The following is a 15,802-nucleotide window of genomic DNA, read 5'->3' on the forward strand; positions in this document are numbered from 1 at the left end:
CAGAGAGAAGTTAGGTAAGCAAGAAAAAGAGACGGCCCAGTCCTTAATCCTGGGGAGTTTGAAATCCAGAGCAGATGGAAACCAGGACTCACAGGAGACAGCACTGACTTAAAGTGCTGAGGGCTGAGCCCAAGGGCCCAGATCTTTCTCTGGCAGGGCAGCCTATCCTTTACTGTATAGTCTCTTCCCCTGTTGATTGACACATCAGCACTGAAGTAAAGCAGAACACAGACACTGAAGAGTGCACTGGTCCAACCAGCGAGAGAACTCATATACTTATTGTCTGTGGACCTAATCTTTCTTCAGCTCAAGTGGGATATTCATTTCGGGTTGACTCCTGGAGATGTGGGTGAGTTAAAAGTCGTATACAGTCGTATACTCTTGGGGACGTGTACCTGAGCGTTAGAGTCCTCGGCTTGGCCATAGCTGGGGTAAGAGTAAGGCCTGGACAATATAATTTCTGGCTGTGCAGGTAGATGTGAGTGTACGTTGGGGCGATTCCAGCCTCAGGCCTAAGTTCATAGAGTGGTTAGCCTGAGAAAGAGCAGAGGAAAGCCTCTGTTATCTGTTAGCCCACAGGTTTCTCAGCCTCAGGTGGTGGTAGGTCAGCATGGGTATAGAGTTCCCTTCTTGGACAGGTTAGGGGGTTGGCGCAGGTAGTGATGGTCCTTCTCTAAGGCTCTGCAGACCACGTAATGGTCTCACCTGATGCCTTACATACTGGGAGCAGCTTTTCTCTTCCCACCCCAGTCACTTTCTCATCCACAACAGTAAAAGAGTGTAATGTGCTTGTGTTCTTGGGGCCACTTAGCATAGCTACCAGGAAGGTTCAGAAGGTAACAGTGGCACTTTATCAGTTTTGTGGCAGGCCTCTTGAGTCCAGCAGTGACATGAGAGCACTTGGTTCCAGACTGCTTCTGAGAGGCTGTCCTGATTTCTGCTCTGAGAACTGGCCTGCACTAGAAACATGGAGTCCATCCTAGCATGGATGGATGTTGGTGGGGAATTGCGTGAGTGCTTACCAGAACTGTGGGTGGGCTCACAAGGTAGTTGAAGACAGAGACTAGACCTTTCTCTGGGGCTTTGTTTTTCTAGGAAGCAAAAGGGGAGTAGCTTTGGCTGGCAGGACTGAGGGATTGTGGCAGGTGCTATAGAGGGGTTGGGCCATGAAGCTCCAAAGCAGGAGAACCTCCTGGGGTATAAAGAAATAAGCCTGTGGTCACCAAGTCTCCAACTTGATGACTCCCTTTGTCCATGGGAATTAACCTCTGTGACCTTCTGTTGTACAAGCCAGTGGTAAGAGAATATGCTGAGTATTTTGGCAAGGGAAACTCCCCAACCCCACTCCCTCTCTCCTATCTCTTCTTCAGCCTGAAGCTGCTTTGTTTGCTTTGTGGAAGGGAGAGCCCAGATTTTCCCTTCTCCTCCTGACCATGGCTTGTCCTCTGCCCTGTGGGAGGGGCAGCAGAGAGGCAGTAGTCAGCTGAGGATGTGAGGGCTCACTTGTCTGCTGGCAGGAGCAGGTTGGTCAGCCGAGAAAAGACTCTCATTATAGTTTTTTTTTCCTTGTACACTTGTTAAGTTTCTGCTAGGTATAGAGTAGTGAAGATGATAGACATGGTTCATGTCCTCAAGGAATTTACAAAAAACAGCCAAACCACCCTAGAACACACATAGAAGTGAGAGATAGCTCGTTCAGTGGGTAAACATACTTGCCATGCAAGCCTGGCAACCTTTGATCATTGGAACCCATAGTTGTCCTCTGGCCTTCGCAAGTGTTATGGGATGTGTGCACCCTTACACATTACATATGTACACACACAAATAATAATAATAAAATTTAAATATATATGTGTGTGTGTGTGTATGTATATGTACACACACACACACACATATATATATAAAAGCAGCCTGGAGTTCTGCCATTCTCCTTGTGTTGCTCCGACTTGGCTGCTTCCCACAGAGAGCACAAGCCATGGGCTCATCAGCTTGACTTTGAGAGATCGTTGGCTCTGTCACCTTGGGTAGGATCATTAACCACTCTCTGCTCAGTGTCCTTGCTTGGGGAATGGGAACCCTAAGACTTGTTTTACAGTATTGGTTGTAAGAATGAAACAGCTCAGTTTAATGTAATGAGCTTGATGTAATATGCGTAGCAAACATGCCAGAGATGAGTGACAGGACACCAGATGCCACTCCTGCTGCTGCCCTCCCCACCTGCAGAGGCATCGACCTCATCCTCTGTGCTTTGTAGTTTCTGAGAACTGTCTGCAGGCTGTTTAACACAGCCTGTTAGCACGGGGCAAACCCAGTCCTTCCTCCGTGGCTGAGCCCTCGCTCCTTGTTTGTGTCCTTCTTACTGCTGCTCATTATGAATAACAGTCAGCTGGGCTGGCAGGGTTGGACTAACGAGAAACAGAAATCAAAAAAAACTTCAGAACGAGTATGTTTTGAGGTCAGTAGACAACTTGGGGGAGTTGGTTTTCTCCTTCTATCATGTGGGGCCGGGGGATTGAACTCAGGTGCCTTCTCCTGATGAACCATTTTGCTAGGCCCGAGAAAAGAGAATCTTGATGGGTGGTTGTGAAGTCTTCAGTTCATATTGTTGGTATACCCAGAGGAGCAGAGCCAGAAGCCTAGGGTTTTGGGTGAGCGAAGATATTTGCTTTGAAGTGTGTGGTGTGTGCGCGTGTGTGTTCCTTAGGTGGACAGATAGAAACAGGAAGTAAGCAGTTGGAGTGTAGTGCCAGACACTTGGAGGCTAGAGATGTTTTGTGAATTGTCTATATACCAGAAGGAATTAAAGCTGTGGACATGCGTTATCATTGAGGAGAAAGCAGAGCACAGGGACAGAGGACCATGGCCCATGTTTAATTGGGTCGGCCTTTAGCACACAAAGAAGCAGGAAAGGCTGGGTAAGGTTGTGTGGAAAAAGTCAAGAGCAGAACACCAAATAGAAGGGAGGTTGTGCACACAGAGCACCACAGATGTCTCCCTGCGGCTCCATTCTTTGCATGACCTCAGAGTTATCTGCTTCCCCATCTGTTTCCTCCATCAGGCTGGGATTTTCTGAAGGGCAGGAACTCAGTGCCCATTGATCCGTTTCCCCAGGACCCAACTTAGGGCCTAGGGTAGAGCAGAGAGATGTCTGTCACTAACAAAAGTCATGGACCGAGTAAATGAGCTCTAGGTGACTGAGGGCTCTTCTGACTCTGTGTTCCTGTGGGGCCTTCTTTTCCTTCCTTCCTTTGGGACGGGACCCAAAGGAGTCCGTTACCACTTGAAATAAACTGTTTTAAGAGAGAGAGCTGCCTGGGCAGTGTGAAGCCTTCTGTGACCTCCTTTCTTTTTCTCTATGCACCCATTATCAGTGTTGGTACTCATGAGGACTCTCCAGAACCACCACCTGCCACGAATCACCCTTTGATGAGACAGACCCATTGGGTCCCAACCCTCATGTGCCTAAACAGGAAAGTCATCTAGAATCTGGTCTCCAGGTGGCCTTGTGTATGGGTGAGGATTGTGCACTGAAGCAATTTGTACAGAGCACTGCATGTCCCGTGTACTAGGGGACTGTGGACTTCTATCCAGCTGTCTGAATGGTGTTTCCTGTTTACCAAGGTAGGAAAGAAGCTGAATGCAGAGTTAGGCTGAGCTGCTCTCCTTGGTCAGGTTGGAGGCAGTTCTTGTGAGTGAGTGTAAACTGGTTTGGCTAGGCTTCTGAGGAGGGGTCACTGTTGCTTTCTTCTATAGTTGCTGGTGTGGCAGCAGCTGCTTGCTGCACAGGCACAGGAAGGAGAGTATGTCTTGGCACCACCTTCTCTGCCATGTGACCCTGTGAGGGATATTCATCTGTGGGGCTGTTTGGAAAGTAGCTTTGTTGGAGGTGGGAATGCTAGGACAGGAGTTCTGGCCCAGAGCCATGGGTCTAAATTAAGGTTTGGGGTTTTGTGACTTGGCTCCCCAGCCTGTGTACTAAAGACCTCTAAAAAGGTTTAGTGTCCCATTCTTTTTATTCTTTCTCTGGTGTTCCTGCTGGTGAACTCTGACTGGTTTATAAAATACTTACCAACAACATCCATCTGCAGTGGGTGCACAGCGTGGTTGTCTCACTGTGATGGGCAAGAGAGCTGATGACAGGCATTTGCCTAGCTTGATGTCTGGGAAGAGTCAGACACCAGGTGCTTTCAGGAACCAAGCACCACAAGAGCCCTCTTTCCCCTTCCTCAGGCTGCGGACTGGCTGGCTGCTATTTAGCCTGTCCCTATGACAGCACTGTTTCTTCTGTTTACTCAGTGAGAACCTATTCTACAGAAGAAGCAGGCCCTCACTCAGCCCTGAGTGCACCTTCATGGCTGTCAGAGTGCTTGGGGTTAGTTCTCATTTGGAGTGCCCCAGATGAGATGTCTTTTAGAGGGACACTGGCATGTCTAAAGTTTCTTGCTGTCTGTGTGAGCATCTTCCAGACGCTACATTCTGAGTAAGGCTGATCTTTAGTCTCAGGGTCTCGAGTTAGGAGTCTGTCCCTGGGTTGCGGAAGGCAGAACAGAGAGGAAAGGAGATGGAAAGGGAACATTAATTAGCCTTCCCAGAGTTCCTGCCTCACCATACAAACTTTGATTTTACAAATTTAGTCTTTATCATCTGCCTCAGATTTAAGAGAGGCAGCAAGTACATTTCAACTCCTACCAAAGCCAAAATAGAAGATTGAAATGATGGGACAGATCAGGGCTGGTGTCCCCAGTGGATGTTTGGGTAGTGGGTACCCCTAACTTGTTTTGATGATCCAGAAAGGAAAATAGCGCATCTTTGCAATTTCAGATCTGGTTGTTTGTTTGTTTGTTTGTTTGTTTGTTTGTTTTTTCTGGACTATACCTGTGGGTACACATGCCTACACTGTGGGGTTTGCTACAGACTCAGGAAATAGTATCTTAGCTCATCTTTGCATATACTATGAGACCTATACCCCACAGATACTCATCCTGTAAGGCCAGTTTTGAGCTGGGAAATAACTGCTTGGATTCTTTCCCTGGTGGCCTTTATCTTCAGAAAAACTCTTAGAGGTTTGAGTTTGCCCTTTGAGCAGAGCCCTGGCAGGCAGCTATGCCATCTCCCCCATGGCTGTCTTTCACAGGACCCCTGTCAATAGCACAGGCTCACAGACAGGTACTTATCAGTAAGGCCCTTATCTTGTGAAGTGAGAAAAATTCAGTTTTCCAGCTTGGGAAACTGAATCTGAAAGAGTGAGGGACTACCAGAACCTCACAGCTGGAATTGAAGGGCCTGTGATTCTTGGTTCTTCCTGCTAGGCCTGGCAGCTTCAGGAATATCTGATCAGGGCAGACTTTCTGAGCACATAGGAGTAGGAAGGTCTCCACTAGGGCCACTGAGGAGCACAAACCACCAGGATTCCACCTGGTATACTAGACTGTCTGGCCTTAGAGCTACCATGTGATGTTAGTCCCTGGCATAGGTGTAGGTGGCTCCTCATTATTCAAATCTTTTTGAGAAGAGCCTGTCATGGTAGCTCACACCTAGTGATGTCAGCACTCTCGAGGCAGAATTTGGAGAACTGCAAGATCCAAGGCTATCTATCTCAAAAAAAGACAGAAACAAAAGAAAAACCAAGTCTTGATTTTATTATCAGAGTATATAAAGATTAAGTGTAAAGGACTGGGTGTCCCTTGCTTCCCAGGCAGCCCAGGCCATTCCTAACGCCCGGGTAAGCCTTCTCGCTTGGCCCAGAGCCCTTGTCCTTGGAGGAGTGCATATATCAAAGCTCCTGACAGGTTGTGCTAGCTAGCTATGGCCATTCAGGTAAGCCCGCAGTTGGGCCATTGTTGCATCATGGCCCCCGGTTGTGGAAATCTGCCCTTGTTTCAGTGCATATCTTCCTTTCATTTCCCAGCCCCTGGACATCAGGGCCTCTGGGAATCCTGGACTTACTTTTTCACTAATGTTCCTCCCAATGCTGTTCTCCCATATTGTTAGGAAGAAGGGAATGCTAGCTCATGGTTCTTCCAGGCATAGGGAATGAATATCTAAGCAGTTGTGAATGCACGCACACATACACTTGCACACACAGTCATTCCTGACATACAGAAGGTCTCACCCAATCAGTGGCTGACTGGCAGTCTTCCTCTCCTCTTGTGCAACTAAAGCAGAGGCTGTGTCTGATGATGTAGTCTCTTCCCTGTGGTGGTCCTGGGACAAACAGAGAGCCCAGGCTCATTCCCAGAGAGCTCTCGTGGCCTAGAAGGCTATTTTCACTGCTGTCAGGTCCTTGTCATCTGCTTCTGACTTCATAGACTTAGGGGCATCAGGGCCATGCTGTGTCTTCTTCTGGGAGGAGGAAGAAGGGGTCAGTGTGACCAGTGAGGGCTTAGGAGAGGGCTGTACCTGGCCTCCCTGCTCTGTGCCTTCCTGCTTCCTATTTAATTGTATGCCTGTTCTAACTTAGACTTTGAGCAAATGTGTCTAGAACACAGAGCAGGCTAGAGCTCACCTGGGCCTACTGGCTCTGCACACATATACACGCCATCCATGTGTGCATGTATATATTTAGGGCAAGCACATATGGCCTACCCATGAGCCTTAGACAGACTTTATAGCTACCTGTCTATTGTGTATACACCTTATTGTGTATAGCCTGTCGGGGTAGCAGCAGGAGAGACCTTAACTGTGGATCATGGGTGAGTGTGTAGGAGGGGAATGGTAGCTTTGCACTGGAAGAATACTCTAGTTTCTGTTTCAAAGGGCAGAGTTGTGGGTGGTTGTGTGGTGTGTGATGTAGGCATTTCCTCCTAATGGGAGCTCTTCCTTCCACCTTTAGAAACTGTGTTATCAAGTTGTGGGTTTGTGACCCAGCTCTCCGCCCTCATTCTAGAACTGAGTAGAAAACCTCTGTTTCACTCCATCCCCTGTGCCTTTTTCCTTGGCAGATCCATGAGCCTGCATTTTCCTCACTTTTGCATTCAGTGGGTGCTGGAAGGGGCTCTGTCGCCCATGGAGTGTGAGGAACATACATTTATCTCATAGCAGCCTGAGGCATTGACCAGATGATTACTGCAGGATGGAGCTTCCCGTTTGGATCTCTAGTAGGAGACAATCCAGTGGTAGAACTGAGGCCAGGATCCAGGATGCAATGGGGCAGGAACATTTGTTGTTCTTGCTGTAGGCCTGACTTGGGTTGGAAGGATCAGAGAGAGGGCAAAACAAAAACTCAAGGTAAATCTCTGAGCCCCATCATGAGAACCTCAAAAGCTGTAAAGGGAGTGGGCTCATGGTAGGTTAGTGGATATTCACAGGAGGAACATGAGTAGGCCTACAGGACCAGGTGTCCAAACAATGTTTTATGGTTCGGAAGAGACAGGAAGGAAAGCTAGCTGGTGAGAACTGTGGCCACCAACAGGAAAGCTCAAACTTCCTGCTGGAGGATAGACCTCTGGGGGCTTTGCTGAGGGGACAGAGTTGGATCAGGGTAAAGCTAGTGCTGTTTGTGGTAGCAGAGCTGGGGGTGGGACCACAGCGTTGCCATTGTTCTAGGTGGGGCAGATGAGGCTACTGTGGCTGACTCAAGGGACAAGACAAGAAGACTTCCAGGGCCGGTTGGAGCCTTTGGGATGGTCCAGCCATGCTGGTGTTTAGAACTAGAATCTAAGGGGAATTTACTCAGAAGGGGGACTGGTCAGAACATTTTAGGAAGTTCCCAAGCTGAAGGAAAGCTCATTGTCAAGCCTGAATCTCTCTTGTTTTCTTTTGTCCAGGCTCCCAGCTAGTTCAAGGATGGAGTGGGTGTACAATCAGGGCAGCTGTAGCAGGATCTTTCAGACCTAAGTGGGCTGAGAGCCCCACCTGAGCAAACGCTGACTAAGGAACAGCTCCCTTTTTGTGGGGCACACAGTTTCCATGCTTTTGGCACCACTTTTGGTCTTGCCAGAGTCCTCTCTGATGTTCTTCTCCACCCCGTGTTGAGGTGGATTCAGGGCAGTTGTCTCTGCTCAGACTCACAGTTAATGTGATGTAGAGCCAGATTCTAGTCCTTGCAGCCTACTACCCCATTTCCCTGAGAAACTGAGTCAGACCCTTAGCTCTGTAGTGGTCACTCGCTAACAGTTACCTGTCTGTCTGTCACTCAGGTTAGTAGCCAGTACCGATCGTTTACCTCAGGCTCGTGTACGTGCCTCACCTTGGCTTGTGAAGGTGGGGGAAGTGTTGAGAGTACCTTTGTAACTGAGATAAGGATACCAAGCTGCTCAGCAGACAGACTTGGACAGCCTGGGCCTAAACCACAACTTGGCCTTTTGCTAAGACTTGTGTGGGCATGTCTGGGGTGTGGGTCTTTCAGGATTTGCCAGTTTTCTGGATCTGATCCAACGTTCTGTCTGGAATTCTGAGACTGATCTAGACTTGCCCAGCCCAGTCCCTAGGACTTTACAGCTGGGTCTGCGTATGTATTGTGTTAGAAAGTGATCCACAAGGAACCAACTGCTTGGGATCCCTGTTCTTTTCCAGGTCTGAGTGTATAACCTGTACTGCCAGCAGTGGGACATAGATAGGGCAGGGGTAACACATGTACTTACCTCCTTGTCCCCAAGAGCCTTCACCTTGAACAACAAAAGGGTCTACTCTTAGATAAGCCCAACTCTCTGTTGCCTGGGGTAATTGAGTGGGTTCGTCTGTGTCAGAAAGGGTTGCTCTTTGTGGTCCAGCCCCTGAGGAAGACGGTGTGGAAGTGACTGAGGAGAGCAGGCTCTGCTCCCTTTGATGCTGACTGTGAGGACCTTAGCTTGACCTTGGTCTTTACTGTCATCCCAGTTGATATCCGAGAAATCAAGGAGATCCGTCCAGGGAAGACGTCACGGGACTTTGACCGCTACCAAGAAGACCCTGCCTTCCGGCCAGATCAATCACACTGCTTTGTCATCCTCTATGGAATGGAATTCCGCTTGAAGACCCTGAGCCTGCAAGGTGGGAGACACGGGCTGAGAGGAGGTGGGGTGTAGGTAAGGGGAGCCCAAGCTACACTTGCTCTTGTGGGAGCTGTGTGCCCTTGGTTCAGCCACTGCTTTGCTCACAGCCACATCTGAGGATGAAGTGAACATGTGGATCAAGGGCTTAACTTGGCTGATGGAGGATACACTGCAGGCAGCCACACCCCTGCAAATTGAGAGGTAAGAATTGTCTTCATGTGGTTAAAACTGTGCATCTCGGAACCAAGGGAAGAGACAGAGACTGCAGGTCTCCTGTGCACACGGTAACTTCTCTTCTACCCAGGCTTTAACTTAGCTGAGAAGAGACCCTTACCTCAGGCTTTTCTCTCTCTTCAGGTGGCTCCGGAAGCAGTTCTACTCAGTGGATCGGAACCGAGAGGATCGGTAGGTGCTAAGCTGAGGCGGATGCCTAACCAGTGGGTAGAGGCATCCAGAGCATTGGAGCCAGAGGGTCCATAGAACTGAGTTACATTGGGAGGGCTTAGGGGTTCTGACACAAAAGTAGTTCATGCTGCTGCGCGTGGGGTACAGAGATAGTTCTGGACTTCTAGGTGTGACTGGCAGTGCAGCCAGAGGGCCAGGAGCTGGAGAAAGCAGAGACCAGATGGCCTGCTGTCAGTGCTGCTTTGTACTGTTGCAAGGCCCTCTGATAGTCCCCAGAGGCAGGAAGCCATGGGATGTGTAGAGGAGTGATCTGCTCTGGCCTAGAGTTAGGCTTACAATTGCTGCAGTGAAACACCATGAACCAGCAACTTGGGGAGGTAAGGGTTTATTCAGCTTCAATTGGCTTCCTCCTTGCTGTTGATCACCAAAGGAAACCACTGTTTGAGTCAGGAACTCAAACAGTGCAGGAACCTGGAGGCAGGAGCTGATGCAGAGGCCATGGAGGGGTGCTGCTTACTGGCTTGCTCCCCATGACTTACTCAGCCTGCTTTCTTATAGAGTCCACGACTACCAGCCTAGAGGTGCCCCCACCCACCAACATAGGGCTGGGCCCTCCCACACCAATCACTAATTAAGAAAATGCCCTGCAGGCTTGCCTACAGCTGGATCTTACAGAGGCATTTTCTCAATCGAAGCTCTCTTTTACCGATGACTCTGGCTTGTGTCAAGAAGACATAAAACTAGGCAAACACAACTAAGATCATACTGCTGTAGAGGGCTGTTAGATACTGTCCGACCATTCTGGGTGTAGGTGAGAGGGCTCAGGTTGAAGTAATAATAGTAGGAATTAGCTGGATTTGGGCTATGTTCTTTGTTTAAAATTGCATCTAAAAAGTCAGAGATCAATAGGCTTTTGACTTGAGCAACTGGGAAGTAAAGTTGCCATTGGCTGAGACAAGAAGACAGTGGGAGGAACTTACTGTGGGAGCTTAGGGTCCAGTGTGGGTGTAAGTTTTATGGTGCATAATAGATTCCCAGGTAGAGAGGTATGGAGTTACCAGGCTGGTAGAATGAGTTCAAATGAGGAGGTTGGGCTGGAGGTAGTAACACAGGGGTGTGGATAGGTGAAATGGAAACTCTTGGGGTCCCAGATAAAAACTCAGGGACCCAGATAGCAAGAAAAGGGAAGAGGCCAAGTGGCCAGCTGCAGACTGCTTCCACATGGGAAGCTAGGGAAGGAGGGGTATGCTTAACCCTTCTGAGTAATAATGTTGTGGGGAAAGCAGCTTCAGCCCGTGGTGAGCAGCTTAGGGGCAGAGGGGGCTGCAGGTGAGTCTTGTGAGAGTTTTCCATAGCGCTGGAGGGATGACTCAGCAGTTAAGAGCACTCAGAGGTCCTGAGGTCAATTCCCAGCAACACATGGTGCTCACAACCATCTGTAATGGGCTCCAATGCTCTCTTCTGGTGTGTCTGAAGACAGCAACAATGTACTCACATACAATAAATAAATAAATTAATTAATAAATACTCTTTTTTAAAAAAGAGTTTTGCATAGAGAGGAAGGGGCAACAAACACAGAGTAATAAGCAGGGCAGGGTGGAGAGAGCAGCATGATTTTTATGACAGCGGGAAAGGGAGGAGACAGGCTTGACTGAAGCTTCCTGGCTGACTGAGGGTCAGGTGACCCAATGCTCCCTGCAGAACCTTGACTCTAGTGCATTGGTTCTCAACCTGTGGGTCTCGACCCCTTTGGGAGGGTTGAATGAGCCTTTCCCAGGAGTCACCTAAGACTTTCTGCGTAGCAGACATTTACATTAGGATTCATAACAGTAGCAGAGTTACAGTTAGGAAGTAGTGATAAAATAATTTTCTAGTTGGAGGTCACCACAACGTGAGGAGGATCTGTATTAAAAGGTCGCAGCATTACTTTGGGAACTACTGTTCCAGGACATTCAATTATTGGTGAAGATCCGAGCCTTAGGGAATTTGCCTGGCTTTAGGCCAGAAGAGGGTGTGCTCTCTCTCCAGCACCCACTCCTCCCAGGAGAGCATCCTTTTCCAGCTTTTTTATCCTGTTGTTGTCCAAGCTGCTATGCCTAGAGGGTAGAGTGCACTGACACTCTCTTCTCTCTCTGTCTCCCTCCCCTCTCCCTCCTCTCTCTTCCCTTCTGTCCCTCTCTCTGACTGACTTCTTTTCCTGGAGCCAGTTTCCTGTCAAGCCTCAGTAGTGTGCTCAGCAGCAGCAGTTACACGTGGCTGAGGGTGCCCGTGCTTCCTTCCCTGCTACCTATCCTGGGGACTGTGGGTCCTGGGATGCCCCAGTTAGTGGCAGTGGGCACTGCCCTGCCCTGTGCAGGCAGCAGATCAGAGCTGGGGGCAACTGCTGGAAATGGCTTATTCTGCCTCCCACCCCAGCCTGACCTGCTTTCCTGAGCTTGGTCACTTGTGGCTATTGGGCTTTTTCTCTTTCACTGCAGAAACTGAGGCCCAGAGAAAGGAAGGAACTCCCTCTGTCTAGCACAGCATGAAGTTTGAAACAGTGTTGCTCTTAAGACTGCAGGTTCCCAGAGTATAGGTGTTTACCTGTCCATCCCTTAGGCTCAGCCTAAAGTCGAAAGGGAATCCTTTTTCTGTCCTTAGTATATCAGCCAAGGACTTGAAGAACATGCTGTCTCAGGTCAACTACCGAGTCCCCAATATGCGCTTCCTCCGAGAGCGGCTGACGGTAATGGACACTTGGGGCTATCTTCTGGCAAGGAAAGGGGGGAGGCCAGTGACTCCTCCTAAGGGGCCTGACTGGCAGTCTTGCTCTATACCATGTAGGACCTTGAACAGCGCAGCGGGGACATCACCTACGGGCAGTTTGCTCAGCTGTACCGCAGCCTCATGTACAGCGCCCAGAAGACGGTGCATAGACCTCCCACCCTCCCTGTCCTTGGCCCAACTCCTCTGCCTTCTCTTATAGCCCTGCTGCCCTGCTTTGGAGGTTTTTTTGGTGCCATTACTCTAGCCACCCCCCTCCGCAGGGCATCTGCTCCCTAGCCTTTTCTTAGAGCCCCTTTCCTGCACGGTCTCCCAGGGCTCCTCCTGACCAGATTCTGTTCTCTGCAGATGGACCTTCCCTTCTTGGAAACCAGCGCTTTGAGGTTTGGTTTGGAACAGCCGATTGGGCTTTTTCTCTGGGTGGTTTCAGATCCAGGTGGGAAGCAGTGGGTGGATGGGGATGGGGCATAATGAACCACTGGGTATCTACACTAGACGGGGCCCTTTGTCAGCCAGTGCCAGACACTAGGTTTCTCCCTGCAGGACTGGAGAGCGGCCGGAGCATTGCCAGGTGTCCCTTTCTGAGTTCCAGCAGTTCCTTCTTGAATACCAGGGGGTATGTCTGGGCCAGGGAGTCAGGCTGTAGGGTGGCTTCATCCTTGGTGGCCTCCTCCATGACTCCTTTACCTGGCAGGAGCTGTGGGCTGTGGACCGGCTCCGGGTGCAGGAATTCATGCTCAGCTTCCTTCGAGACCCCTTGCGAGAGGTTGAGGAGCCGTACTTGTTCTTGGATGAGGTGAGCCTCACCTTTCCCACCTCTGTCAGAGAAAACAGGGGGTGACTGGAGCTGACCTGTGCTCTGAAAGCTGGGTATGCACTCTACTGCCTACTTTGCCAGTGGAGTCGAGAATGAGCACACTCTTGAATACCTGCTTCCATCCCAAGTGGCAGCTAGCACTCATTCACTTTCTCCTCCACATTTACCCTTGTAGCTTGTCACCTTCCTGTTCTCCAAAGAGAATAGTGTGTGGAACTCACAGCTGGATGCTGTGTGCCCAGACACCATGAACAACCCACTCTCTCACTATTGGATCTCCTCCTCACATAATACGTGAGTAAGCCTCTTCTGCTCATCCAACCTTTCCTAAGGAGGGAGGAAGGCCCTCCAGACCATATGTACCTCTCCTTGCTTATCCAGGTACCTGACTGGGGACCAGTTCTCCAGTGAGTCCTCCCTGGAAGCCTATGCTCGCTGCCTGAGGATGGGCTGTCGCTGCATTGAGTGTACGTTGGGTCTAAGGTTTGGAGAGGGAAGGTGAGAGGCCTGCCTGTTTGACTGTGGTGATATTGTTCCCTAGTGGACTGCTGGGATGGGCCAGATGGGATGCCAGTCATTTACCATGGGCACACTCTCACCACCAAGATCAAGTTCTCTGACGTCCTGCACACCATCAAGGAGCATGCTTTCGTAGCCTCCGAGTGAGTAGGCGTGCAGATCACGGGCAGCCTCCAGAAGGTCCTTTCACTCCTAGGATCCCCTGCTTGCATGGCTTGCTCCCATTCCTCCTGTCTCCTCTGCTCTCACCCCAGCCAGTTTCCTGAGTTCTTGCCTCTGTTCCCTGCTTCTCTGGGTAGCACTGAAGTGCATCTCATTCTCAAAAACACATGCCTGTAGCTGTGATCTCAGGTTATCTCCATTTCCTTCACTGCCCAGAAGAGAATGTTTCCTATGAGCCGTCTCAGTTGCTAGCTACTGCCAGGCCCATAGTCCCCACTGCACTGAAAGGATCCACAAGCTACACTGGGGGCTAATTCTCATCCTTCCTTACCTATTTTGTGTGGAATGTCTTTTGCTAGGCCAGCTCAGCAACTCACGAGGCTCCCCCTCTGCAACACTTGCCTCTTCTTGGTTCCCACTGCCTCCTGATGTGCCCCCACCCCAACTCCAGGGCTCCATCTCTTCAGAGGGGTCCTGTGGATAAGGTGCCCCAGGGCCTTGACTCCCATTATTTCACTCTGTAAGGAACTGTTTGGACTGAGATTTGAATCACAGTAACTGTAGCAGCAGTGTTACTGTCCTGGCCCGTTGCCTTCAGGTACCCAGTCATCCTGTCCATCGAGGACCACTGCAGCATTGCCCAGCAGAGAAACATGGCTCAGCACTTCAGAAAGGTGCTTGGCGACACACTCCTTACCAAGCCTGTGGACATTGCTGCTGATGGGCTTCCTTCTCCCAACCAGCTCAAGAGGAAGATCCTTATTAAGGTGTGGCATCGTTGGCAGTAGAAACCTTGCATTAGGAGATGGGCTAGGTGTGGAATGGTTTTGCCATGACCTGGTCTGCTTCCACAGCACAAGAAGCTGGCTGAGGGCAGTGCCTATGAGGAGGTGCCTACCTCTGTGATGTACTCCGAGAATGACATCAGTAACTCCATCAAGAATGGTATCCTCTACTTGGAGGACCCCGTGAATCATGTGAGGTCTAGCTGAGCCTGGACATGGTGGGGCAGTGTGTTGAACTCTGGCTTACAGGTCCCCTTTGGTCTCCTCCAGGAGTGGTATCCCCACTACTTCGTTCTGACGAGCAGCAAGATCTACTACTCTGAGGAGACCAACAGTGACCAGGGCAATGAGGATGAAGAGGAGCCGAAGGAGGTAGAATTGTTGAGGGGCGTGGGGTCAGCTGAATGAGAACTTGACAGTCACTGGGTATCTTTGCTGTCATCTTGTCTAGGCCAGCAGCAGCACAGAGCTGCACTCGAGTGAGAAGTGGTTCCACGGGAAGCTCGGGGCTGGACGTGATGGGCGGCACATTGCTGAGCGCCTGCTCACTGAGTACTGCATAGAGACTGGGGCTCCTGATGGCTCCTTCCTAGTGCGAGAAAGTGAGACCTTCGTGGGTGACTACACGCTGTCCTTCTGGTAACCCACATCTAGCACCATACCCATGTTTAGTCTACTATACCTAGACATAATTGGTTAACATTTTAGCCTTGGGTCTAGGTTTTCCATAAAACACAATTCATTCTTACACAGGCATGTGTGAACTTAAACATGTATGTTTGATGTGTATGTCTTCCTCCAAGCTTCTTTGGAGAATGGCCTCCCTTTTTGAAATGTTATGCCTTGCCTAGTTATGTATTCTTTGAAGCTCTGACCTGCTTTTGACACCTCTCCCATCCTATCTTCCCTCAGGCGGAATGGGAAAGTCCAGCACTGCCGCATCCATTCCCGGCAGGATGCTGGGACTCCTAAGTTCTTCTTGACAGATAACCTTGTCTTTGACTCTCTCTATGACCTCATCACACATTATCAGCAAGTACCCCTGCGCTGCAATGAGTTTGAGATGCGCCTTTCAGAGCCTGTTCCACAGACGAATGCCCATGAAAGCAAAGAGTGAGGGCAGGGACAGGGAGGGGAGCAGGGGTAATGGTAGGACTGATTGGCCAGGGCCTAACTCTGTTCGTTTTCAGGTGGTACCATGCAAGCCTGACTAGAGCTCAGGCTGAACATATGCTGATGCGAGTGCCCCGGGATGGGGCCTTCCTGGTGCGGAAACGCAATGAGCCTAACTCATACGCCATCTCTTTCCGGTGAGGCATGCTGGGACAGCTGTGGGTTCTTGCTGGGGTCTGGGCTGTCTTCCTTGCTGACTGTCCTGT

General features: G+C 50.0%; 1 protein-coding gene across 1 annotated transcript in view; it reads left to right on the forward strand.

The window, feature by feature from the left end:
* The window catches only part of Plcg1 (phospholipase C gamma 1), a 31,829-nt gene that overhangs the window by 7,483 nt on the left and 8,544 nt on the right, over positions 1 to 15,802 (forward strand). The window contains exons 3-19 of the mRNA XM_021156992.2: positions 8,818 to 8,970; positions 9,080 to 9,173; positions 9,330 to 9,377; positions 12,018 to 12,102; positions 12,201 to 12,284; positions 12,489 to 12,523; positions 12,684 to 12,756; positions 12,835 to 12,936; positions 13,133 to 13,251; positions 13,339 to 13,424; positions 13,499 to 13,619; positions 14,237 to 14,405; positions 14,493 to 14,615; positions 14,694 to 14,795; positions 14,875 to 15,062; positions 15,336 to 15,536; positions 15,614 to 15,733. Coding sequence (XP_021012651.1) covers positions 8,818 to 8,970; positions 9,080 to 9,173; positions 9,330 to 9,377; positions 12,018 to 12,102; positions 12,201 to 12,284; positions 12,489 to 12,523; positions 12,684 to 12,756; positions 12,835 to 12,936; positions 13,133 to 13,251; positions 13,339 to 13,424; positions 13,499 to 13,619; positions 14,237 to 14,405; positions 14,493 to 14,615; positions 14,694 to 14,795; positions 14,875 to 15,062; positions 15,336 to 15,536; positions 15,614 to 15,733 — 1,903 coding nt within the window. The remainder of the gene's footprint in view (positions 1 to 8,817; positions 8,971 to 9,079; positions 9,174 to 9,329; positions 9,378 to 12,017; positions 12,103 to 12,200; positions 12,285 to 12,488; positions 12,524 to 12,683; positions 12,757 to 12,834; positions 12,937 to 13,132; positions 13,252 to 13,338; positions 13,425 to 13,498; positions 13,620 to 14,236; positions 14,406 to 14,492; positions 14,616 to 14,693; positions 14,796 to 14,874; positions 15,063 to 15,335; positions 15,537 to 15,613; positions 15,734 to 15,802) is intronic.

Source organism: Mus caroli, chromosome 2 (genome assembly GCF_900094665.2).
Source record: "Mus caroli chromosome 2, CAROLI_EIJ_v1.1, whole genome shotgun sequence".
NCBI classification, from domain to species: Eukaryota; Metazoa; Chordata; class Mammalia; order Rodentia; family Muridae; genus Mus; species Mus caroli.